The 27539-nt window shown below is 38.0% G+C and overlaps 2 protein-coding genes across 3 annotated transcripts in view; both read right to left on the bottom strand.

Annotated features, from left to right (window-relative positions):
• Nucleotides 1-27539, bottom strand: part of LOC120423295 (acyl-CoA Delta-9 desaturase) — a 107085-nt gene that overhangs the window by 6461 nt on the left and 73085 nt on the right. Inside the window, exon 1 of one of the 2 annotated variants that reach the window (XM_039587059.1) lies at nt 7134-7556. The exons of the other annotated variant lie outside the window; for it this stretch is intronic. The gene's annotated coding sequence lies outside the window, so the exon portion shown is untranslated. Of the gene's footprint in view, nt 1-7133; nt 7557-27539 lie in introns of those variants that run through there. 2 annotated transcript variants of the gene reach the window in all.
• Nucleotides 14561-16372, bottom strand: LOC120423300 (small glutamine-rich tetratricopeptide repeat-containing protein alpha). The gene is made up of 3 exons (XM_039587064.2): nt 15868-16372; nt 15176-15652; nt 14561-15111 (listed from the first exon to the last, which is right to left on the bottom strand). Exons 1-3 carry the CDS (start codon nt 16215-16217, stop codon nt 14904-14906), a joined length of 1035 nt encoding a protein of 344 aa, XP_039442998.1. The 5' UTR covers nt 16218-16372; the 3' UTR covers nt 14561-14903.

The following is a 27539-nucleotide window of genomic DNA, read 5'->3' as shown; positions in this document are numbered from 1 at the left end:
GCGGCGGTTGATGGGCGAACGATATTGAAACATTTCAGCGATCAGTTTGAACCGCCCAGGCGATGCGCCCATGGCACGCCAAGGCGGATGGAGGGCGGACGAAATTGAAAAATTTCAAATGTCAAATTTCAACCGCCCAGGCGGCCCGCCCTCGGTTCGCCAGGGCGGTTCTAGGGCGGACCACACGATCAGTAACGGCCGCCGATGCGTAACGTCCGCACTGAGTTAATGTGGGTGGTGATGGTTCATATCCTGTGCTGCTGTGCCCACTAAAGTTTAATGACTCAAAGACCAAACAGTAAACAAAGCACGTATGTTTGTTTTGTTTATCGCGCTTGTTGTCGCGCCGTCCGTCCGCCGCCATTATGGACGATCTAAGTAAACATGGCGGTAGAACGCTAGAACGGGTTGCTTAGGTTGAGCTCTTGTTTATTTGGTTTTCAGTCATGCGGTTAATTGACTAATAATGATGTAATGATGTTGCGACAAGGCTCGAAAAAAAATGTCAACAAACATTCCCTGTTTCCGTCAAGGTCGCAGTGTGAATTCTGGAAAAGAATGAAGACTTATTGTTTTATTTTTATTTTTATCATGCCACAATTTTGTACACTCAAACCCCGATGGTTTGACACCAACTGTTGTCAAACGAACGGGGTCACTTTTTAGTTTGACACCCCTTTTACACGGAGTTCACACACACTATCAAACGTTTGTTTTGATAGTTTGCGTGAGCGCCGTGTAAAAAGTGACAGTTCGTCACTTTTTAGTTTGACTTTGACCAACCAGCGGGGTACAAACTAAAAAAGTGTCAAACGAAAAAGTGACCAACCACCGGGGGTTGAGTGTATACGCTAAAAAATAAGCGTGTTGGCTGACAGTTTGTTTAGCTACACGTTGGCAGCAATTTAGTCAGATTATAAGCTACAATTTTCTCAACTTTTCATGATCTCTAAACAAACGTTTGCAAGTCGTAGCACAATAAACAGGTGAGTAATCGATTTGTTTTGCCATTCATGGGTCGCGAGCAACAATTATTTCAAGGCTGATTCTCCTATCAGGCTTGCCAAATTTAGTGGACCGACCACCCCCGCGACTTCAGTCGTAACCGATCGATTAGTATTCACTGCTCGAAAAGTGTGTAAAGTACGCAGTAAAAACAAAACAACAATTGATCGCGCGTCGAAAGTTGGCAAAAATTGTTGCATAACGGCTCGAAACATCGAAACATTCGAGCACGTTTCGGACGCGTGCTGCGCGATGATCGAGCACGACGCCGCACGTGACAGGTCGTAAATAAAATCGAGCACTTGCCACCGGCCTGCTGCGACACTTTGTCACCCTTTCAACCAAAACTAACCGAATGGGACCAGATAAAATGAAGGTAATCGATAATGTGTCGCATGTGCTGATGCAGGAATTTTATGGAGATAATAATTTCTGATTACACAGCGACGGCCTCGGCGTTGACAGTAAATCTGAGCCGTCACTCCTGGTACGACATCTAACATCAGCGCATCGTCAACTAGATTTCTATTTATTTATCAAAACCGATGCGATCATTTTCGATCTAACTTGGTCAATTGGTGCTAATTGATGTTAATGGATATGCTTTCGGAGGGTGACGGTGATGATGTTCAAGCTGCACGGGTGTAGTTCAATTGGCAACAGATTTCCGCACGTACTCTGAGCATAGAGTGATTCTGCACCATAGACTTGTTTTGAAGATCGATTTTTAGTTTACAATTTTCATTTTATTTTCATGGAAAAGATGTCATTTTATTTTCAATCATGTTTATTTTTTTATGTAACTCCTTTCGTTTTTTTTTTGCTCCAGATTTGTCAATAATAAAGAGATAAGTAAACGATTAAATATTTACGCGAGGCTTTCCAACCACATGCGGGAGGTCGACATCAAAAATTCTATTAAATCTCGAGCAGTTATGAACGGTTCACGTGTGCAGTGTCCAGTTAAAGTGGAATGCCAGTGCCGAAGTAAATATTGATTTGGACAATTTTCGTTCCGGCTCAACTTTGGGTAATTTCGGTAGATAGTGACCATTTGTAGATGTTGGTGTGAAAGCTATGAAAGTTTCAGTTCAATGAAATCAGTTACTTTTCAAATTATTTCTTAATCACAGAAAAAAAGTTGAATTTTGGAATGTTGAAAATTTGGTAGGTTGAATATTACCTCTTTTTTGGGTAATATTCCGTAAAAAATGTGTAAAAATGTGAACCTGATGAATAATCATCAAAAACTGATGAAAATTCATCATTTTCTGGGGTAAAATTCATCATTTTTTAGCCACAAAATCTGTCACAATTTCCTGATGAATATTATCATCATTTTTTCTGTGTAGTTTTAAAACAATTTCACTGGTAGAACAATGTATGAAATGTACTGCAAGCAGAATTGTTTGAGGGGAAATACCCTTGTATCTAATGTTCACAGCTGCACTCATACGAGTGCGTCACCTTGTCGCAAAAGTAAGTCAGAAAGCCCAGTCAGATGACGACATCTTCTCATCCAGATGATGTAATATATCATCTTACGCTACAACACCGGCACAGCTTAGGGCACAACCCACTAGTTCTTAGACTTTCATTAAAGTTTTTCTTTTATGATAATTTTCCAGCATTTTGTTCAATTTTAATCAAAACAAATAAATTTAAAAAAATATCTTTAATTCTCCATTCTTCCCTAGCGTGTGCTTCACATTTCAAACAAAAGCAGTAAGGTGTATAAGCGTGTTTGCGTCAGTTGGTTAGCTGTCATTAAAACACTCTTATTTGAAGTCAACATAGTTGGTTTCAGTTCAAATTTATTAAAATCATCAATTTTCCAAAGCTAGGAAATTGGTTTCGAATCAAACAACTGCTTCCTGCAATGTCGCCGCCACTTCAATCCGCTGCACTTTTCTTATCGCATTTACCCCGAAACTGAGTAACTAAACAAACAGAGTTGCTACACCGCGCGTTGTTGCACGTAGCCTCTAAGTCCCGGCGTGTATTTCTCATTAAGCGCGTGGCGGCGGTGCGACAATTATTATTTTTATGTTTACTCCAAAAGGTTTACCCGTAAATGACGCAAAAGTGTAAGGCTGCGGACGAAAGTTTTATTGGTGGTGACGAAAAAAAGGGAAAACATCCGACCACATTTTATTTGAAAATCATTAAGCAAACACAGGTGTGCAACAGAGCAAATGCAAGGCCGATAACGACGAGTGTTTGTCGGTTGCTGGAAGATCCTAAATTGGCTTACCTTAAATGTGCCAACATTTGGTTCAATATGACTTAATGTTAGAATAAATTTTAAACAATAAATTGAAAACAATTAGTCATCAGAAATGAGTTTTACTATCCTTATTAGTCATTCTCAAAAGTTTCTAGAAAGCTCATGATAATATGGTTTCAGGTGTTGGTACTGATAAGGCACTGAAGTGTTCCCTAGAGCGCGATATTAATTGGACACTTGCACATCCTGAGATAACAGGATGATAACGAAACAAAACTGACTGTCAATTGAACTTTCTATTACAAAATTTATCAAGAGTCATGCTTGGAATTAGCTTTGCGTGTTAAAATCTGATCATTTAACATTTTGCATTTTACACTTTGCATTTTACACTTTACATTTTACATTTTACATTTTACATTTTACATTTTACATTTTACATTTTACATTTTACATTTTACATTTTACATTTTACATTTTACATTTTACATTTTACATTTTACATTTTACATTTTACATTTTACATTTTACATTTTACATTTTACATTTTACATTTTACATTTTACATTTTACATTTTACATTTTACATTTTACATTTTACATTTTACATTTTACATTTTACATTTTACATTTTACATTTTACATTTAACATTTTACATTTTACATTTTACATTTTACATTTTACATTTTACATTTTACATTTTACATTTTACATTTTACATTTTACATTTTACATTTTACATTTTACATTTTACATTTTACATTTTACATTTTACATTTTACATTTTACATTTTACATTTTACATTTTACATTTTACATTTTACATTTTACATTTTACATTTTACATTTTACATTTTACATTTTACATTTTACATTTTACATTTTACATTTTACATTTTACATTTTACATTTTACATTTTACATTTTACATTTTACATTTTACATTTTACATTTTACATTTTACATTTTACATTTTACATTTTACATTTTACATTTTACATTTTACATTTTACATTTTACATTTTACATTTTACATTTTACATTTTACATTTTACATTTTACATTTTACATTTTACATTTTACATTTTACATTTTACATTTTACATTTTACATTTTACATTTTACATTTTACATTTTACATTTTACATTTTACATTTTACATTTTACATTTTACATTTTACATTTTACATTTTACATTTTACATTTTACATTTTACATTTTACATTTTACATTTTACATTTTACATTTTACATTTTACATTTTACATTTTACATTTTACATTTTACATTTTACATTTTACATTTTACAAAAAAAGCAACATAAATAATAACAAATTTAAAGTTTTTTTTGTTTTAATTCGATATTTGATATGATACTTTTAATTAATTATAAAAGTTATAACTACACAGCTAAAAAAGTAGTTATCCTGCTGCGTGTAAAAGGCCTGGGTGTAAAATAAATATTGCATTATTTTATGCAATTTTATGTGATTTTACAACCTGAAATATGTAGCCCATCAGTATGGGAAACCTACTTGACCGAAATGTCAAGCTCATATATGCGTTTATCCTTACAGTTTTACATCGGTCTGATGGTCGAGTGGGCTAAGGCGCCAGTCCTCACTGTTGGTGCTGGGTTTGTATCCCGTCGGTTGCAATTTTTTTTGTGTTGTCAAAAATTGTACATGCAGTGTGTAATATTAAGTGTTTATTTTGACGAAGGTGATGTGCATGTTTTGCATGCGATTTTACCATCGGATTTTTAGCTGTGTATTTTTTGACTTTTTGCTGAAGGACAAACGGCCTTTTATGGAATTTAAAACTAAAAAAATCAACGATTATATTTCCAACAAGAATAAACCATGTTGAATAAATTTGTTCTTACGTAAAAATTCGTTTCCATTTTGTTTCTCAACATCAAAAAAATACAATGAAATTTGTAATACATATACAGCAATTCCATTTGAAAAGAGCCTAAACCGAAAAAAAAGGTTTTCCGATCGGGCTCAAAATTTTCTGGGGGTTCCTTGGCCAAAATAATTAGACCCGTATTTTTTTGTTTGGCCATTAGGGTGACCTACGCCATGTTAGGGTGGTCTGAAAAATGGCAATTTTCGTCATTTTTCGCAAAAACCTCATTTTTTTAAAAATCATATCTCCGCGCCATTTAATCCGATTTTAGCTGTCTTACGCAAAAGAAGGTGATGAGTTTGGCTATTTGGGAAAAATAGTAAGAAGTTTCAAAAATCTAGCTTACTATTTGAAAAAGTCGCATGAAAACTTAAAATGGCCTTTTAAAATGGATGTTATGGTACCAAAAGTTGCGTCTTTCAATTACAAAAATTTTGATACCCAAACATTTATAGGTCATCGCTGAAATTTTAAAGTTATCGCAGTTTTAGTGAAAAAAGTTGATTTTTTTGGCGATTTCTTCATTTTCCCGTTTTTGCGCGTGGCGCGTCGAAAAACTCAGTTTATATTTTCAAAAAATCATATCTCCGAAACGTACGGTTCGACAACGGCAATTTTTAGAAGAGATATGTGAAATTTTCCTTGGAATCCGATAAAAATATTTTCAGACATAGGCTCTTTGGTCCAGACACGGTCAAAAGGCCATTTTAAGTTTTCATGCGACTTTTTCAAATGGTAAGCTAGATTTTTGAAACTTTTTACTATTTTTCCCAAATAGCCAAACTTATCACCTTTCTTTTGCGTCTAAGACAACTTAAATCGGATTGAATGGCGCGGAGATATGATTTTTTGAAAAAAGTGTTTTTTGCGAAAAATGACGATAATTGCCATTTTTCAGACCACCCTAACACGGCGTAGGTCACCCTAATGGCCAAACAAAAAAATACGGGTCTAATTATTTTGGCCAAGGAACCCCCAGAAAATTTTGAGCCCGTGGGAGTCGCTCAACCTGCATTCCTGTCACACATGAGGTCTGCACAGCTGATTCCACGTAGATTTTCCCCGCCAGTAATGACAGGAAACGTTGACAAACGGAATATGTTCCAAAATCATAAGTGGTTTTTAACATATGAAGGGAAATCATCGTGAACTGGAACTGCCGGTCGTTAGCCCGAGTAAAGTGGAAACGTTGAGATGATTGTTGTCCTCTGCTCTCATCTCGCAAAAATCCATACAGAGAACCAAGTCCCATTCAACCGGCTCCGTGGCTTAATGGTTACGACTTCTGTCTCCCAAGCAGAAGGTTCAGGGATCAAATCCCGGTCGGTACCTTTGAAATTTGGAATCAGGAATTTGAATATGAATAAAAACTAAAATGAATCAGGTGGGATTCGAACTCACACCTTTGGATTGGTGGTCTGGGACGCTAAGCAGTCGGTCATCAGAAGGTTTACACTCTAGCAGTGAATTGATCCGTAGTGTTGAAACATGTTATCTCTTCTTCTTATATTATTAAATACGCGCTGATCCCTGATTTGCCTGAGGGGATTGGAAGTCTAAATATAGATCGAGTTTCCTTCAGATGCTTGCTTCTATGTTTAGGCGGGGCCGAACAATGCCCAGCGACCTCGGAATTGGACCGCAAGGAGCTCTGTCATTCTGAAACGGGTCGTTGGAAGCAGCGCGAGGGCTATCACCACCTAATACCCGGGACTGAGATAAGTTGTATCAGCAATTCGGCATATACAAAGTCTGATACAAACTATACTTTCCCATAATATCGCTACCGGTTAGCGGGTATTGGATTGGACCACACACACACACACACAGGAACCCCCAGAAAATTTTGAGCCCGATCGGAGAACTTTTTTTTCGGTTTAGGCTCTTTTCAAATGGAATTGCTGTATACACCTTTTCCAAAATTATTTTTTTTTCCGAATTGCCCAGGTATCTTGTGAATGATTTTACCAATTCCACCTTGTAAACTTACCACTTGATAAAATCCCCCGGCACCTTTTTTTCCTTCAAGTAATCAGTCACTGTTTTACGATTGCATTGTGATAAGGGGCGCCTTCCACCCGCGCACAAAATCACTGTTCACTGCAGTTTTTCCAGCAATAAATCGTCGTCACCAAACACGCTGCAATTTAAAAAGCCGGCTTGTTTTTACCTCAGCCTAATTATCATTCACTTATTGTTATGCTTGGTGGTATTTAGGTCCCGACCTTGAACCTCACACACCCAAATCCAGTATTTTTCAGTTAAAACGCCAAAAAAGATGAAACATTAGTCACCAACTAGCGCAAAAACCGTCCCTGGGGACAACTCGAACCGACTTTTCGAAGGCACTCGAACTCATCGAAAAAAAAAACCCCAACCGATTCAGCGGACTGCCAAAGACCGACTGACTGACTAAACACTACTAACTTGCCCACACAGAATGACTGACGGAATGAATGATTCCCAACCCCTGTTCAATTTCCTCCCCAAATCGACCGGCCGGCGACGAGGCACCGTTGGAGAGCTATTTTTTCTGCTGGGTGGCGACGCGACGCCAGTGAAGATACTACCTCTAACCAACGAGCTAACTTGGGCGACGGTATTACTCATAACCACGTGCATTCTCATGTATGAGCTTTGTAAAAAATGGGAGAAGATACTGTGAAGCCGCGGTTAAAAGCTCTTTCTCTCTCGCTCTCGCTCTCGAGGATACAGGTTCTCGTGAGGGGAGATATTCAAAATTATTTTCCTATTGAATAACATTTAAAGTAAGAGGTTAAAACAGATTGACGAACTCTCTTAACGATTTTTACCAACATTTTTCAAAAAAGTTCCACCTTATAGGAAAGAAAAAAAATCATATTATAATCGATGTTTCATTGGTACTTTCTGATAACAATAAGGCCGTTGCAAATATTGGATTAGTGCGCTGACCGCGGGGACGCGCTGTCTTGTTTTTGCATGCTCATTTTCATTTCTTTTGTGTCGCTGTTTGTGTGCTTGGGTGCGTGGTTATTATATATAGGTGAAGGGATTTTATTAAATGATCATTGCATTGCATTATTATATTTAATTGATTATATAACCACACTATATTTTACACTTAACACATTATACAAAACACATTTGAAACTGTAAACAGGAGCGTTTGGTACGGTATGTCCACGCATCCTTCCTCCCCTGTAGATTCTGTGAAATGTGCTCCGTTCACAGAATCTGTCTCTGCGGTTAATGCAACGCAGTAGGCCTAGCCGCTTTAATTTATGCAATACATCTTCGGGGTTACTCAAGTGTACTGCAATAATTAATGTTGACAAGAAAGAACTTGGGGCGTAATCTAACCCCAAGTTCTTCCTGGATGCTTTCTTCGGACTGGCTGCGCTTGTGTTCGATTAGATTAGATTAGATTAGACAATAAGGCCGTTGCAAATATTGTTCAAAGTTTATGTCGCCCCTCCCGCCCTTTTCAGAATTGATGCGAAAAAATATGGAGCAAAAAAATTTTTCATGAAACTGAAAAAATGTCAAGGGACATTAGGACTCTAATCAACTAAAAACAATCTAAAACGCCTATTCTGCATTGATAATCTTATTTAGCTTTTTTGGGCTTGTTTAAAAATATTTTGAACTTTTATGAAATTGCAATGGGAAGCACCGCAAAAACTTTTTTTTCTCGCAAAAATAAAATTTTCGTCAATGCTTGGAAATTTTAGAAACTTATGATTGCAAAACAACTGGACAGTCACACTTTTTTCATTAAAATGTTAAAAAAAAGTTTTTTTTTAATGTATTATACACCTGTCCATGGTGGCCTGTAATTTCATTTAATTTTATTTACTTTTTTTGCAGCTTATCGAATTTATTTTTCTCAAAGATGGACAAGGATTTTTTAATTTAAAAAGACAATATTGCTGACTAAATCAAACAGAAAATGTGTAGCTATTACTCAAAACCAGTGCACTTTATCAACATTTTTTTCAAGTAAAAGAATTCAATTTTACACTTACCGATGATTTTTTGAATTTTCAAGGCTTTCAAAAACACTAGTACGTCACGCTAAAATCATCAAAAAATTACGTTAGTTGATTTTTACATTTGAGCAATTTTCTAAGAAATCAGCGGATTACGACCATTTTTATGCATTGTATTTTTTATTTGACTCATACTTTGTGGGCATGTCAATTTCAAAACATAGGAATTTCACGCAATTTCACAATACTCTGAAAAATGTTCAAAAATGAATCGGAAAATGTGAACAGGAAAGTGTCTTAAATGTTTGCAGTTGTTTAAATGGCAAAATAACCCCCTTGCACCAAATACTTATCTTAAAAATAGTTATATAAGATTAATTTAGGCTAGTTAAAAAAATCCGTCAGTGTAATTAATGCTTCAGTTACTTAAATTTTATTGAGGTTTTAGACACCTAAAGCTAGATTACTACTTTTTTAGCTGCGTGGTCATACAAAGGGTCGTTGTACTCAGAAAAGTAAGCTTTATTGCTGTAAACAATAAAATCAGCAATCTAAGCTTCATTTTAGGACCCAATTGGCTGAAATTTGGGGTGAAAACCTGCAAGATCTATCCTGTATGCATGACAAAACCCGATTTTGAAATTTGACATTAAAAAAAAATACAAAAATCAAAAACTGGTGATTTTTTATGTTAAAAACATAAAAATAAATTTATCATTTTTAAATAAACTTTTTGAAAATCGGCTTTCTTCAAACGGGACCGGTTTAACGAGGCTTCACCAAATTTTTGAGCCGATTTGGACAGAGCAGTGTTGAGAAATCATGGCACCCGTTTTTTTTAAGCTGCTAATTTCAAAAGGCTATACAGTCATCCCACATATTCGGAACACCCACAAATTCGGAACACTTTTGTGGTAATTTGTCAATAGGATGCAAAATGCAACTCTTCTGTCGACCCCGCTATTTTTAGGACCTTCATTTGGACATTCTCTTGCTATTTCACTAGTGAAAGTAGTACATTTTGAACAAAAAACTTAATTTCAAGACAATTTTATACAGAGCAGCAAAACAGCAAATGTTATTGTGCCTCCCACAAATGTGGAACACCTGAGTTTAACTGATGTTTTCTCAAAAAAAGTTATTAGACCATTCATAAAACATTACTAAGCATGAGTTTTATTGGTTGCAGTGTGTGAAGTCATTATTTTGTAAAAATTATGTACTCCTAAAGAGAACCAAAGTTTGTTTACAGCCGTAAGAAAAAAAGTGTTCCAAATTTGTGGATTTCAGGGGTCAAAGTGTTTCTCAAAAAACTTGATATAAAAGTTAAAATTTTAAGTTGTTTGATACAGCATTCGAAAGATCGCAAGAAAAGCTTTAAAATGAAGGTAAAAGTGAGCCATTAGGTTCAATTATCGATTTTCTATGATTTATGAGGGATGAGGGATTCTATGAGTATGAGGGATGAGTGTATCTCGCCAATGATACAACCAAATGTCTCCATATTGATTTTGTTAATAGCTGAAAATGTATCCTATTGGATATCATAGAAATAGATTTAAAATAAGTTTAACTGTGTGCACATACCAACTCAGACATTTTTGCCGATTTACTTATATGTAACCCCTTAAGCCGCTGAATATCAGCAAGTAGATGTCCAATTATCAATGTTTTTAGACGAAATTGGGTCCTTGAATTAAGCTTAAATAAGCTTGAAGCTTATTGTTCACATCGATACAGCTTATTTTTCTCAGTACAAAGACTTAAATGACAATGAAATACAATGATTTAAAATGGATTTTTAATTCAATTTTTAAAAATCAACTTCACAGCCCTTTTTGACAGAAAAGGTCCTACTTGACAGCTCGTTCCAAGGGGACCATAGTTGATCCATCAAAAAGAAAGTTGTCTTTTTAATAATTTTTTTTCATTAAAATGAAAAAAAAAAAAAACTTGTCAGAAATGGTTTTTTAATCGTGTGTTTAACGATTGTAACTTGTAATTTAGTTTGAATTCAAAAACTAGTTGTTATTTACTGTGTATTGTTTTCTGCTGAAATCTTTCCTAGTGTTGAGTCGTGTTTATATGTTGCTATTTCTTTTGTCGCGGTGTTTTGTTACAATTTTTGGTCCTGAGCATTTTGTAAAAGTTTTTCAAGAGTACAATAGTAATATTTGTGTTAATTCTTTGATAATTCCAAAAAATAAGTAAGGGCTCGAACCTCATTTGTTTGAAGAAAAGGGTGAAGATTGAAAACAATGGACAGTGAAAGAAATATACTATTTGAAGAAAAGAAAGATAGTAATTTATGAAGTAGATAAAAAAAATTAACAATAGTTTATAAATAGAGGTAACAAACAAGCTTAGATTGTATCAAGCGCAATTTATAGGGCAGATGAAAAATTATTCAAACAGATAAATAAAGATAAACAAAATTGACATCGCTGCCAAATTTAGGGAAAACAGACAGTTTGTTACAGCAGAATCAATTAGTAAATAGAGTGGAAAAGCGTTGAGAAATAAGAGAATCATGAAAGTAAAATCGAAAACAAGTGGACGATAATAAACAGAAGGCGTGTTAGTGAATCAGTGAAACAAAATAAACAGAATATAGATGGTAGATAAAAACGGAAAGTAGAGAAACCCCGTTCTGCGATGCTCAGGTACACCCACAGCAGTTGACTCAACATACTGCGAATCAAAACAATACCGTCTACAATCACAAATGACTTCCCTGTCCCATATTGGCGCGCCCCTTTCTTTTAGCCGTCTCGACTCTAACCATTGCTGGTCAAAGCTTTACGAGTCGTTTCCACAGGCCACCAGCAAGGTCACACTTTGTCATCATGATGACGAAACCAAGCCAACGTGGAGGTAAGAAAATAGGACACTTGCAAGGAACCAGAGCTATACTGTCCTGATCAAGAATGATCTAACAGGACTACGGACATAGTCAGTGACGCTCCTTCCAGGATGTTCCTCGCCTGAGCGTCAACTGAAGAGGTATCATCAGCATCATTCGCCCTTGGCCTGCTAAAAAAAACGGAATTTATCGGACAAAATTTAACATTGAATGTCTATATTTTGAAAACGGTGCACCTAATCAAAAAATGTAAAGTACTTTTCGAATTCGATTATACACAACAAAATGAGGTCAATAAATTTGAAGTACAAGATCTATTTTTTACAAAAATCTGTAATTCTGTAATTCTGTAATTTCGGAATACATTCGTCCGGCTTCAGCTGAAGATTCATGCTGTCCCATGTTGCATGTTCGAGTGTAGACCTACGGAAAACCTTGCCGCGAGGAGAGGTGAGTGAACCTGTACACGAGCCACCTACGACATAATTCCTCGGGCGGCCCAGGTCAACTCGAAGTTACCCCAGGCACCCCCAGTGCAGGACACATTGGGGGTAGAAAGCGGATAGATATTTCAGTGAATACAATAATTATGACAATATAGTTTCATATAATCCTTATTCCTTGATCTTACCTTTTGACACTATCAAACCTAGCAATATTACTATTGCATCTTACCATTCCCTTTTGATAGTGTCAACTTCAAACCTTCATCCATTGTGCAATTAACACATAATTTCCGCTATGTTCTTCATGCGGAATCTTCGTCTACTTTCTTCGCCTTATTATCACTGAACCACGGCGAAAAATACACGTGTGTTGGCTGATACAATGACTTTTTCGGTCATCGTATGCTCGCAAGGTACATGAAAGAGAAAAAAAAAAGAAAAAATGGGATAAGTACAATGTAAAATAAAATCGAACATTGAATAACAGACTAACACAGAAAGAAAGAATAAAGAAACCTTATTTTGCAACTAGACAGAACTACCAACTTGTAACGAGAAGTTTACAAGAAAACAACTGAAGTTGTGAAATATGGGACAGGACAAGCAAACTAGAATAGTTAATATATATAATAAAACAGATTGAACGTACCTTTAATCGTATTAATAACAGTTATGCCCAAATTTCTTACCATAACCAGCAGTTACGTTTCTACAATAATGTATTGCGATTCCAAGATTGAAGAATAGAGTACTTAAAGTTTGTGAAGTAAGGGACAAGTTATAGCAATAGCAAAAAATAGATAGATAGATTTTACTAAATTTTATCTTAAAATAATAGGGAAAATCTAGCTTGTTTTGAATAAAGACAATGCACCAATTGCAAACATACAGCATTTCACGTTCACACCATATGGAGTAAGTGTGATAAACTATATGTCCACATTCGGCGCATCACCTTTTTCAAAATACAGGAAATGATAGAAGGAAGACTTCTTGATCTATAGTGGAAGATTTCTGCAACACCTTGGATTCGGACCAGACATTTTGTCTGAAATAAGAGAGAAAGACAAATATTAAATTGTGGTATTATCACTAAATCCTATCATCCTTTCACCCTCCAAGACATGGTCTATCCTTCGTGCCTTCGTGTCTTGGGTGATGGCGAATTCTACCTTCTTCAATGATCTTCGGACCACCTCCAACTAGAATTCACAACAGGACCTCCCTCGGCTCCAGTTTACAACATGACAGCGACGAGAACACAGCCGAATGGGAGTTGACAGTATCAAATGCATGCTATACCCTTTGCTTTGCTGGATACTTACTAATAGCAAAGGGCGAGAGTCCTGCGACTCTCAGCAATCATGCATACTGCCCATTTGCCACAGTACAAGATCTATTTTTTACAAAAATCACTTTAAAAAATCATGACTCGTCGGCAAAATTTAATTTTTGTGAAAATAGTAAAGGAATTTTGGTGGAAAATAGTTAATAACAAAATAAAAAAGAATAAAACCGTGTACCTCTTTTTTATGAATAGTCCCCAGTAATACCTACAAAATTGCCGAAGAAACCAAATGAATCAAACAAAATCCTTGATAAGTTACAGATTTTCGAATATTTCCGTACCATTTTTGTATGAACAGCTGCCAAAATTGTAGACTTTTATGAGTGAACCAATGACACATAATTACTTCTTTGTTCATAGGGAAGGCACCTACAAAGTTTGAGTCAAATTAAAAAATAATATAAAAATTCTAGATATTAAACAACAAAATTCGTGAATAGGTGGTGTTTGGCCATTTTGCCACTGTTTATTTAAATTAGCGTGCGTTTACCTCTGATGGCCAGCACTGAAATTCACTCGCAGCTCTTAGTAAACCAAAGCATTCAGCATGCTATAAATCTGGATTTGATTTTTATAGCTTTCAAGCAAATAAGTACAGTTAGCTGTACAGAAAATCTAGCATGTTCCGCTTTATGCCTTCTTTCCGGGCGTAAACAGCAACAACCCCTTTCGAACTCCGCTTTCCTACCTTAAATGTCCACTTAGTTTTGAATGTCCCCTCAACACCAAAGGCTCAAAGTGCTCAAGCATTTAATATTTTGTTTAATTCCGTAAAACGAAACAACTACATTTATTTCCGTTGGATAAGATTTATTGACTTCATTGCTATGTATTTAAACGAAAAATCGTCAATTTTGCTGAATCATTGCCACACTTGTTGGTGTCCTCGCCACAAAAGGGAATCCTCTATCCGTTGGCCACGCCACCCACTCGTTTAAAATAACTCTATTCTCGCCGCACAATTTCTAGGTCCGTTCTCTTCACACAAATCGGTTAAATTACTTCGAATAAATTAACATAGCAAAAGTTTTAAAATCGAAAAAAAAAAACAAAACCTTAAGGGTTTCAGCAAGCCTACAACAACAGTGCGGGTGGCGTGCGGATGTTTGTTTTTCTGTTTCGTTTTGGCCACTTAAGAATCCGCCGCCGGCGGGGGCTGGTTGTTGTCGTCGGGGTTTTCCGAGGCCGGTCCGGCGCCGGGCGGGGTCACACCGCTCTGCTCCATCTGCCGGATCACGTTCGCAAACACGTCCGGATTCTGCGAGCTCATCTGCATGGCCAGCTGGCGGCCCGTCTCGAGGAGGGCGTCCACGTTGTTCATGCCGGACAGTTGGCCCAACCTTGTGGAGGGGGAATTTCGTTATATTTTTGTGAGGTTTTCGTGGTTTGAGGGCGTTTACTCACATGTTTTGGATCGACGGGTCGCTCATCATTCGGGTGGCCATGTTGACCAATGCGGGGTTGTTGAGGGCGGCAGCAAAGTCGATTCCGCCGAGTCCTCCAGCGCCCAGATTCGGCATTCCTCCGGCGGCGGCCGCGGCTGCTGCTGCAGCGGCAGGTCCTGCCCCGGCAACGGCACCGGCTCCCCCGGGGGCAGCTCGTAGCTCCTCCAACCGTTGCTGGGTCACGCTCATGTTGTTCTTGTAGTCCTGGTTGTCCGGTTCGATCCGCAGGGCGCTCTGGTACGCCTCGAGTGCCTGCTCGTTCTTGTTCATCTTGGAGTAGGCCAACCCTAGGCGGCCGTACGCTTTGCTGTAGTTCGGATCGTACCGCAGCGACATCCGGCAGTCGTCGGCGGCACGCTGGTAGTCACCGAGCCGGCTGTAGGCCGCGGCACGGTTACAGTAAAACACCGGATTGGTGGCGTCCAGGCTGATGGCTCTGCAGAACAAAGAAGAATTTTTAATTAAAAAATAATTAATTTACATTTAAATGAATTCACTGTTGATAAGCACCATGTAATATTGCTTTATCATTATCAGAAGCCAGCTCATCCCAAGAAATACGGCTTTATCACACTCATATAAATAACAATCAGCAGAAAGAAAGGCAAGAATAAAAATCTTGCACTTGGGCAAACATCCACCACGACTAACCTGCCGTACGTGTTGAGTGCCTCCTGGTACTTTTCCTCCTTCATGAGCCGGTTGCCCTCGTTCTTGAGCGTTTCCGCTTCCGCCTTCCGTTCCGTCGAAACGTTGGTAAATGCACTCCGGTAAACCTCAAACAGGTCAATGTGGTTCAGCGGGTTGGCCTCGTCGTCGTCCGCGGGCGCCGATTCCCCTGCACCGCCAGCCGCCGGCGGAATTTCGTACACATTCTCCAGACACTGGATGGCCACCTCGAGCGACTCGCGGGAATCTGAGCTAAAGTTGGGCTGCTCCAGCTGGGCGTTCAGGAAGCGCAGGAACGCCCTCACGAAGAATTTGGCCTCGATGTCACTCATCGTGGGGTTCGGAAGCTGGTACCTGCTCGAGCGGCGGGCGCACTTTTCGGAACTAATTTATCACCGTAGCAAAACGGAATTTACCAGGAAAAATTGCGGCGGTGTGCGGCGAACGAGAACCAAAATTTTGATCGGCGACGATGACAGTCAGATCGGGCAGACAGATGGGACGTTTTGTTGTGAAGGTGTCTGGAAAAGACGACTGAAAAAACTTGCGTGCGAGTTGGACGCAATGTATAATGCAATGTGAGTTTTGGGGGAGTATCATTCAGGCGTATTAATATTTGTTGGCGGTCCCCATTGTTAACAGCCAGAAGGTATGCGCTCTGGCATAGCATACAACACTCTGGATTTATGCATGCGATTATGACGATTTAAACAGGTCTATCCAACCTACGGCCCTCAGGCTAGCCCTCAGGTCTTTTTATACGTCCCGCTAAGCGTTTTAAAATTGGTCTATGAAAAATTTACTAAGTCTTTGTTTTCCATTATTACGTAAGGACCTTCCACAAACCACGTGAACACTTTTTTTTAGATCTTTTTTGTCAAGAATGACCGCGAGGTTAATTTTTCATAATTGATTTAAAAATCCATTTTAAGCTCTAAGTGGTCGTACAAAGGGTCACTGTACTCAGAAAAATAAGCTTTATTGCTGTAAATAATAAAATCAGCAATTTAAGCTTTATTTTAGGACCCAAAAATTGTTTTCATACAAAAAAAAAAACTTTTTTGTATGGAGCGTGGACCAACGCCAGCGTGGGTATTTGGGTATTTGATTAAGGCTTCATCCATAAAGTACGTCACGCTAAAATCAGCCAAAACTAAAGACTAAATTAAATTAAATTTGGTTAATTGGTAGACTGGTTAAATGGGTATTTGGGTATGCGGGTGTTTTGGTTTTGGTTTTGGTTTTGGTTTTGGTTTTGGTTTTGGTTTTGGTTTTGGTTTTGGTTTTGGTTTTGGTTTTGGTTTTGGTTTTGGTTTTGGTTTTGGTTTTGGTTTTGGTTTTGGTTTTGGTTTTGGTTTTGGTTTTGGTTTTGGTTTTGGTTTTGGTTTTGGTTTTGGTTTTGGTTTTGGTTTTGGTTTTGGTTTTGGTTTTGGTTTTGGTTTAATTGTTTGTTTTCATAAAAAATAAAACTTAAAACATTTGTTTGGAATTGTTAATTCTAAAAAAAAAAATGGTTTTTAGGTAACGGCATTCTGGATGGGTATTTATAACTAGTAAATAATGTGGTTAAATTTATTTTAGTAAAAAATTCAGGTCTAGAAAATTATTGTTTGAAATTTTAATTTTTTGAAGATTTACTATTAAATTTTTTTTATTACAATGGACTCTCTGGCTGACTAAGCATGATTAATGTTTTATCATAAAATAAAAGACAGCTAAATAAAAGAAATGTTAAAACTAAATGTTTATATGCAAATTACATCAGCATCTTAGCAAAATTTGACAAAAATTTTAACAAATATGGAGCGTTGATAAGATTCGATATTCATCCGAAGTGAAATATTTGCGAGGGCTTCGTACAGGAATAGAGCTAGGATTTTCTCTAAGATCCATACAAAAAGTGCGTCCACGTGGTTTGTTTATGAATGGTCTCTTACAAATATTCTTTGAAAAAATCTGCGTAATTATCATACTTTTCCCATAAAATTTGATCTAATGGTTCCTTCAATCGCCCAAAACCGCCCATAAAAAGGCTTAAACTCTTATCTCATTACTCATGCTTAGAAGGTGAAAATTACAGCGCAATTCCAGTTTGATGAAGACAAAATTTATGCCACCGTTAAAATATCGACACCAGAAAAGGGAAAATCTGCTACGATAAAAGCGCTACCCTGGTAAACTCAATAAAATTATCATAAAATCGCGATTCTAAAATCTAATCGCGAGTGCCTTTTTCGCGGTGACATTCTTGACTAAGTTTTAATACACCCTCATCGGAGGAGTCGAAGTAAAGGGACGTAATTTGATGCCACATCAGCCCATAATCATACGGGGCCAATAAATGGACTTTTAAGCATTTCTCTTTTGGAGGGGTATATTTTCAGTTTTTTTTGCGGATTGACATTGCATTGTTTTTTTAAACCTAAGGGGATTGATACTTTCTTTTGACATGTCGAAATCAATTTCGGATCAAAACTCAATCTTTTTTTGCTTTTGCTGGAGAGAGGTAATGGATATGTTTTCATTTTTTTTTCCCGATATTTCCCTTTGATGGACACAGATGTGACGAAAGGGACCGCGCGATGGAATTTGTTATAGGGTCTAATTTTTGGACGAGCGGAAATTCAATTGCGGTGGTTTGACGTTTGTTGGCCACATGGATTAGATTAGATTGGGCAAATTTTAAATTATAGGGATTGTAAAGTGCATGTGTTTTGCGGAGAAATTGGATGATGACATATGGGGTGAGAGAAGTATGAAAATTCACCCCAATCGTTTAGAGATGCAACCCAAATATATCAAAACTTGGTTAATTATATCAAAACAATCCACAAATTTTTTTTTATAATGGGCATTTTGCGCAAATTATTTTTTTTTGTGCAAAATGCTTAGAAGTGTAACATTTCTTCATACACTGATCTCCTCCATTTTAAAACAAGAACACAAGAAAATTTAAAAGAAGTCAATCTGTATGCAAATCACCTTCAAGCTAGAAAAAATAGTCTAAATCTGAATCAAAACAGAAGCAGATATGATTTATTCGAGAAAAAGGTGGCGTAGAATTGCTAATTAGTATCAAGCAGAGTATTTTTTATGTTGATTTTCTTTGCACAAGCTAAAGGGTTGAATGGTAACAGTTGGTGCATGCAGTTGGCACCCCTTTCCTTTGTTTTTTTTTATTTTTTCTACGTTTCCGCTTGACTTATAAATCGGCACTAATTTGTTTCGTATTTTTTCTTTTCAATTTTAGCACTGATTGAAATTCCTTCGGAGACATCCAAGGCTTAAGGACATGTCACCAAACCAAATTGCCTACCTCCCCTTCCCCTACGAAAAAAGTTTCTCCTCCACGTTTGGCACCACTGCCTGAATTAGGCACTCGAGCGCGGCATAAATCAAACCGTGCTGCCACCTTATTGCTTGCGGATAGCCAGACAGGAGTGAGCAATCTGCTGGGCTGGTGTCTTGTCCTCGACTCAGATTTATCTTCTTTTGATTCGGTGGAAAAGTATAGTTTCCCGTCTTTTCGCGAAATAAATAAATAATCGAATAATTCCATTCTTCTCCACTTTCTTTCTCATTGAGATGTCTTGGGATGGGACACATATTGCGAACGCAGGGCTCATTGTTGGAAATTCCAATCAGCGATTCTTAAGCAATAAGTCAGTGCGGCTTCCGGGCGGGAGATTTATGTCGTCGCAGTAGGCGTCGCGGAAGGCTCCGCCGGAAATTCAATCAAGTGGTCCTTGACTTTCGGCTTTTTTCTTGGAAGGAGAATTCCTTGAAGAGGGAATCTTACGATGCCAACTTTGATTACAGTTTGGCAGCTCTGCAGGGCTATTGCTTCGCTTTGTTTACTAACAAGTTTTTCCCGGTGACAGTTTGGCGGAAGTGAAAGTTTGTTTACTTTTGTTACGAGAAAATAGGGGACACGAATAAATCCTTTGTGTTCTGGATTTACAACTGTTGTAAACAGAAAAGGGTAGTGCCAACGATTGGGTTATGAATTTATTCGGGGTGTTCTAATTAATTTGTTTGTTTGCACAGATGATAGCGATATGCTTGGATTGTTTTCGATATTTGTATGCTTTCAGATCGTCGCCGTCGTGCTAACTTGTCGTACGTGCATTTTGAGCCGAATTGAGTTGAATACGTCATTTTGTGCAGCTCACCTTTTGACCTTCACAGATCCCCGATTTGGATTTCAATCTTGAGATATTCAACGAAATCCGAAAAAACTCCGTGCATTTTTGTCACTTTACATTTGAAAGTAGTTTCAATCTTGTCGTGCTATCTTGTCACTCCCTGAAAATTGATGTAAGTGCGACAACTGTCCAAAGGGATTTCAGGTCAGAACGCGTTTGACGCACGTTAGACTACCGTAAACATGTGTAATTATAACTCGGGACTCTGGCAACTAACTTCAATCAAACTTCGGGACATTGTTTGTTTGTTATTGTTTGCATTGCGTGCTTTCGTTTTTGTTTATTCAAGGTCAAACATTAAAAACAGTTTTTCTCGGAACGTCGAAATGGTGGGTGCGACAAGATAGCACGATGACGTCGAGATATTGTTTTTTTAATAGTTAAATAGGGCCTTAAAATCTTTGTTAAAATTATCAAATTTCTGAAATAAAATAACGTTAAAATATAACTTTAACTTAGAAAAAATATAGGAATATTGCCCTAATTAAGATTTATTCAAAATAGAGTATTTTTTTATGTTGGGTAAGGTATGTAAGTATCATCAATAAACACTGCTACAGTCGACTCTCTGGCTGTCGATCTTCTCGATATCAATATTGCTCCATCTATCGATGAAGGTGAAGATGAAGGGACTGAACTTCAAACTGCATACTTCGATTGGCTTTATTCCTCGATATTTTCTCTTGCTTGAAGGATCTCTTCCTCGACGGTCCCTTGGATTCTGTTTGCTTTAAAAATCTCTTCCGGGTGTCAATATTGTCACTATCTCATGGCTTGCATAGACATTTTTCTTTGCGAAACGAAGCTTTGAAGGGTGTTTGACATTAGTTTGTTTTTGTTTGCTGGACGTTGCCATGATTCCCTCCCATAGCTGGGTACCAAGAAAAACATATTTTCAATCAAGTCTTCATTTTGCATCGTTCTGTAAAGTGATGATTCTCTTCCTCGACGGTCCCTTGGATATTGATAACCAGAGAGTCGACTGTATTTGGAACAGCTATTTGAAACATTTTTTCCTAAAGGTTAGCTTTTTAGCTAACAAAACAAGCCCTCCTTAAAATCAGTGTCTTAATTTGTGGATTACATCAGCTCACGTTTTGACTCCGGTTATAAACTGTAACGCAATCATGTCGTCTTCATCGTTATTGCGACTTTATTTCATTACCATTATTTGCCTGAACCCCCCTCTCGGCCTTCCTCCTTTTTTCTAACACAACAGCTCCGATTCCTGGCTTTGACAGCCTCTTCAACCCTTTTGGCACCTTTTTTCCGTCGTGATTTCAAAGTGGCATCATATTTCCGCCAGATCTTTATGGTTTTGTTTGCACTTTCACTGAGATGGCAAGCCCTTCGAAAAGGGTTACCCACGCGTCCATTCCAAGTGACACAAATTGGTTAACCAAATATTGGCGCGCTCATTATAAATTCACTCCCGTTTGGTTTGATGAGGCGTCAGTTTTAAGGAAACGAAACGCGTGTGACAAGCCCCTCGGAGCTGTCAAAAACGAAAGGCGCACGCACGAGGGGGTGGACACTCGCTGTCACCGCGATTTGTAATCAGATCTGATTTTATGGCGTGGGCCCACGGAATTGGACGGGGATACGGGTGGTTGAAATCGTAATTAAAAGTTTTCATTACGGCCAGGAAGGAAAGTGTCGGCATAGGACAAACCGCGGGTGACATTTCCGCGGAATTTGATGCCAGAGGGAAATGAGTGGAAAGTTTCGGAAAGGGGTCGCTGGCGAGGCACATTTCGCGGTTGACTTCAGTGATTCGGTTGGTAAAACAATGCTGAGGTTGCTATAAAACGAGTCATGAATAAGTTTTACACTTGACTCGTTTGATTAGCTTGTTAGGTTAGTTTTCCGAGTTTGTTGAACAATATCTAATATTTTAATAAAACGCCAACAAGTTTAAAATAAACGGTCTTGAACGGTTTGTTACTTTGTCAATGCTTCAAAATTCTCACACATGACCTTTCAAAAACCCGATCCATTATACAAAAGAAATGAATTCCAAGCCCAACTGATTTATTGCCAAGCTAAATCTAGCTTATTGAAAGATGGTATTGATTTAGACAGTCTCCCACGTGGAGCCGTTTTTCATAAACCGAACGGTAAATCCCTGGGGACCAGTTTTTCTCGTTCCATCGCCGACACTTGCACTTCATGAGCTGGAAAAATCCAACTTTTCCTCTGCGATAAGAGAGTGGAACCAACGTGTGCGCAAAAGGAGTAAATAAATGGCACGTTGTTAGCATTTTTTGCGAATAAATAATATTCGGGATTTGTTTTCAATTTTGCGACAGTGGAGTGAGTTTCGGACCTGGGTTATCTGTGTGTTTATGCTCGAGTGAATTGAAAAAGAAAGGTTGTTTTTGGAGGAATGAGGATTTAAGTTTTACAGTGGATGCCATAATGGTGTAGTGAGATAACTGTCAGTTACACGTTTAGTAGATCTACCTGATTCTTGCAAACAGAACTTATTATAGCGTTTTAAAGATATTTCAGTCGTAAGCCATAATGGCAGACTTTGAACCAAACGTCTTTATTTTTCAATTCATTCCGAAAAAAATTAAGGATACCTTCCTTCCGTCTATAGCTTTTAATCGTCGCCCATTAAAATTGTGTAATTTTCGGGCATATTCTCAAGTGGCGTCTCGACGTCGTCGTCCGTGTGCCATCAATTCGTCCTGTAATTAAACGCACATAATACTGCAATTTATTTTGCTCAGGCAAGAAAAAAAAGCCTCACCATACACTCAACCGTCATGGTTTTACAGGTTTAACGAGGGGTCGCTCAGAGGAGGAAAAAACCTCTTCTCCTAGGAGTGATCAGGATAATTCCGATTAACAAGATTGTGAATTACGCTTTTTCCTTTTGAAATTTGAGTGAAACAAGCAACAGCAAAAAAAAAGCCTCTGACATAAATAAGATTTTACGACGGTTCGCCATAACGGAAGGAATTCAAATGAGATTGATTTAATTACTCGGGCTCGCTTTCTTCTTGACGGCCCCGCGGATGTCCACGCCGCGAAACCAGAGTGGAAAAATTTTATTCGAATTTTATCGTCCGTGGTTAATGAGACTCATCCCAGTAGGCCTCCTTAGCCGGGCGAAAAAAAGGATCAATCTAATTTGATTAATGTCAAAACATTTCCGCGCGGACAAAGTAGGCTTTTACCGCCATCTAGGGGACAACCAGTACCACGTGCGTAATTAAAAATTCCTTTTCAAATCGCGCAAATTACGACCGGTTGCGGGATTAAATGAAGACGTTTTATTCTGTCCTCTAGAGGACAGTAGCGTACGACCACGTGGTGGAATGTCTGTTTTGTGCGGCAGTAAAAGTGGTTTATTGTTGACATTAAAATAGTTGTGGACAGCTTGAAGCACGGTGATCTAAGATGATTCATCTAGGACCCAAAAGTTTTAAAAAAGAGATTTTTGGCACGTAGAAGTTCTTCTATGTCTAGTTCTGTGTCATTATTTTTTCAATCTGCCAAACTGTCAATCTATTGTCTACTTTGACAGTTTAAAAAAAGCATGTATTATTCCCAATTTCGGAAACTGTCAAAGGTGCCATAATGAAAACATAAAATTTCCTTTGAAAAAGTGATAAAAATTGCGACCATCTGCTCCGAAGCGGCATCTTAGAAGTAGCTCCTTAACCTTTTTTTTACCCCTTCCGTCACGGGGTGACATCTGATCTGCTCCGGGTAGTCACTGATTTGCATTTAACCCCTTTCTTTGTACCCTAATTTGGGCATGACAAAAGGGGTTATTTTAAATTGAGAAAAAAAAGTTCCAGTGACACTGCTTTTTTAATAAATTGAAAAAATATCAAACAAATTAGTTCAAATCAGGATCGCAAAGAAAAAAAAGCAGAGTAGCTGTCACAACAATGTGCCGTCAGAGGCACTCGGGAATGTTGTGTTTAATATCGCAGTTTCTCATAACCTAATTGTAAACAAATAACACCTTTCCTCGCGGAAAGACATCGTTCCAGAAATCACCGGCAAATCCACGCCACGCCAACCGGATTATTTGCTTTTAATTTGCTCTTCCGCGACGGCAAATCCAGGCAGGCTTAGGACTTGTCATGTAACTGACGGAAAGACGGCGCGACGTCACGGTGTGGCGTGCGGTATGTTTATTAATGACTTGTCATTAAAGTAAACATAATCATCTCACTTTTGACGTTTTGCCTTTTCTCCGGCGGATTCAGCGAGTGATAGACGATATGTGATTAGGAGTAAGGGCGAAATGAAGTGATAATCTTGGGCTTTTGTTGAGGGTGGAGAGAGCAAATAGGTTGTATTAGACAACGTTTTTGAAGGTTTTGGTTTCAAGTCAAGAATATACTTGGTGGGTAATGTTATTGTTAGAGGTCTTGATAATTACGGTAAAGTACTGATGTGGTGTCATCTGTCAATCGGTCAAACTTTCAATCTTTCAAACTGTCAATATGTCAAACTGTCAATATGCCAAACTATCAATATGTTAAACTGTCATAATGTCAATATGTCAAACTGGCAATATGTTAAACTGTCACTCTGGCAATTTGAACGCGTACACGCACAATCATAATTCGACCATTTTATTGATTTGCGAGTATTTCTCAAAGAATTTATCGCAAATTCACTGAATCTGACGTGTGGCATCTGAACTTATTCTTGAGTAAGTTTGGTTTTGACGCAAACTGAATGTTTTTAGATGAGGGTGTAGTTTCCATCTCCACAATAGTTTTCTTTCAAAAGTATCCTCATTTACATAAATTAATTTGTTCTTTGATGTAGTTTTCCTTATATGTGCTCTTAAAATTATTCATTACTACGCATCTCGAACCGATATAAAGCAAATCCCAAATTGAAGAATAATAACTCTCGGCTTTTCTTGCTCAAAACTGTCATCTTTTGTTGGGCAAAATCTTCCTAACCTAGCAAAACCCCGCCGAAATAGGGAGGAAAAATCGAGAGGGATTTACTTCCGATTTATCTCCACTGTAATATTGATGAAAGAAAAGCAATATCTGGCGGCTTTGGAGCGCACAATTTCGCGTACCGGAGTGCACGTTTTGGCACAAATATATCGGTGATTTTTAAAATTTAAAATGAAATATTACCTCGCAGATAATGCTTCCCATCTCTTTCAACCTTGCCGAGCTGGCCAACATCTCCCATCAAAGATTATCCCCTCGCGCGGCGGCATCATCTTTCAACAATGGGCCAGGGATTTCTTTTTTTGCTAGATTTTGCACCATCAAAGGACGGGGGAAAACCACCAGCAGAGCAGCACCAGAAAGGATGTACATTATCGTAAAATTTAATAGATTTGTCCTGAATTCGTAATTGAATTCCTTTCCGCTACCGTGAGCACGCGGTTGAAGAAGTTTTAAAACGCGGCTACACGATAAAATGAAACTAGGCGGTTTTTGTTTCTGACGGAATTTCTGACGTCAAGTTTGACAGATGTCGAGTTAAAACATTGTTTTTTTTAAATACTATGCAAACCACCGACAATTTAAAATTTAGAGTGTATCGCCACCGATTTTCACCGATGCCGCGAATCGACGCACTTTCCCCAGTAAAAAGTCAACCAGGAAATGCTTATTATTTATTCTTTTGAGTGCCGGGTAGAAAATCCACCGTTCCGCGTCTTCCGGCCATCCGGTGATTCTGACAGGGGCGCGGAAAATCCTCACGATTGTCTCTGAATTGGCGCGGTGTGGAGCAGGCAATATTGTCCAGATTTATTGATGGAAATCATGAAAATAAAATTTGGAAATAAATGAGTGGGGAACGAACGCTTATTGGGCAATAAACGTAATACATTTTTTGAGTGTCACTCCCCTGCTGGGACGTTTTTTTTTCGAGGAAGCCTAAAGTGGGTAAGGTACTCATTAACTGGAAATTTGGAAATGCAAGTCTGCCTTAAGATGTTGTGGAAGAGCGTCTTTCGATTTCGATCATTCGTGAAATGTTATAAAAAACGATTAATAAGAAAATTGGAAAAGTTTTCCCAGTGGTTAAGGGAATCTTTTTACGAGGAATGGAATGAACTTCGTCTATTTGCATTATTCTTAAATCTAAAAAATAAGTTTTGAAATGTGTATGTGCATGTTTAATGCGTGCCGTCATCTGGGGTGAATCGGGACACATGGGGCGAATTGGGACCAGGTTATTGATCTATATTTTGATATTTTTGATTAATAATTTGAAGCTTTTAAATTCCTTAAAAACTGTTTTCCCTACATAGACTGTAGTCTCGATGCGTCAGTTGACGGTGTGTCTATTTTTTTTCTTTTTTTTGATCTATCAATAGTTCCTGTTCCAAAGCGTTTCGTCTGCCAAAATAATGCTGAGTTCTCAGCATGCAAAACAAAAACAATCAAGCCGTTTCATGTTTATGTCGGCCTTACAAGCTAAACTTTGGCATATTTTGTATAGGGGTTTGCTTTGCACCAGAAAGCTTTTTAAAGATATTGATTTTTTAAAACAAAACTGTTTCCCGTTCTCAATGATCCAAAGCCCGTTAAAAAAAGCAATTTTCTCAAAGATAAATGTCATTCAAAGCCGCTCGTTTGCGACGATACACCACCACGTGTGTAAATAATATTTCCTCAATTTTTCACATTTTCAATTTTATTTATGTCCCCTTCGAGACAATCACAGCAGGCCGCACGAACGCCCGAACAATACACCCATTTATGAGATCCTGGTGCGTGAGCAAAAATGATGAGTGATATGTGATGCGTGACGAGTGCTTTCACTCACTCACTCACACGCACCCATCTAATGTCCCACACGCGTCAGCAGTCAACCTTTCCGCAACCAAAAAAGTACAACGAAACAAAAAAAAAATCACTTGTGTTTACATGTTTTGACAGTTCGATTTCAATTTCGCTTCCGCGATGCGATGCCCGGATGGATGGGTGACCGACCGTCCGTCGGTCAAGGTTCGGTGACGTCGGAGAAAAGGCGGAAGATTCTCCGAGCGTACGCTTCATTGAGCCGTTGATTGATTATTATCGGTTAATGATCTGTGCCTGGGGACGGTACGGGACGAACTCAGGGGTGTTTTGTCATCAATAAGGTTTGCAGTTTCAATGCGGTGTGGATGAGGATCATTGGAATTGGAAGGGGATGGAACGGTGATTCAAGAGTCTTTAGTTAAACAGTTTATGGACGTTCATTTTAAGTTAGTAAGTAGAGTAGAGTAGAATAGAGTAGAGTAGAGTAGAGTAGAGTAGAGTAGAGTAGAGTAGAGTAGAGTAGAGTAGAGTAGAGTAGAGTAGAGTAGAGTAGAGTAGAGTAGAGTAGAGTAGAGTAGAGTAGAGTAGAGTAGAGTAGAGTAGAGTAGAGTAGAGTAGAGTAGAGTAGAGTAGAGTAGAGTAGAGTAGAATAGAGTAGAGTAGAGTAGAGTAGAGTAGAGTAGAGTAGAGTAGA

Source organism: Culex pipiens, chromosome 1 (genome assembly GCF_016801865.2).
Source record: "Culex pipiens pallens isolate TS chromosome 1, TS_CPP_V2, whole genome shotgun sequence".
Lineage (NCBI taxonomy): Eukaryota > Metazoa > Arthropoda > Insecta > Diptera > Culicidae > Culex > Culex pipiens.
Note: the sequence above shows the minus strand (reverse complement) of the source record. Positions and strands in the feature narration are given on the sequence as shown.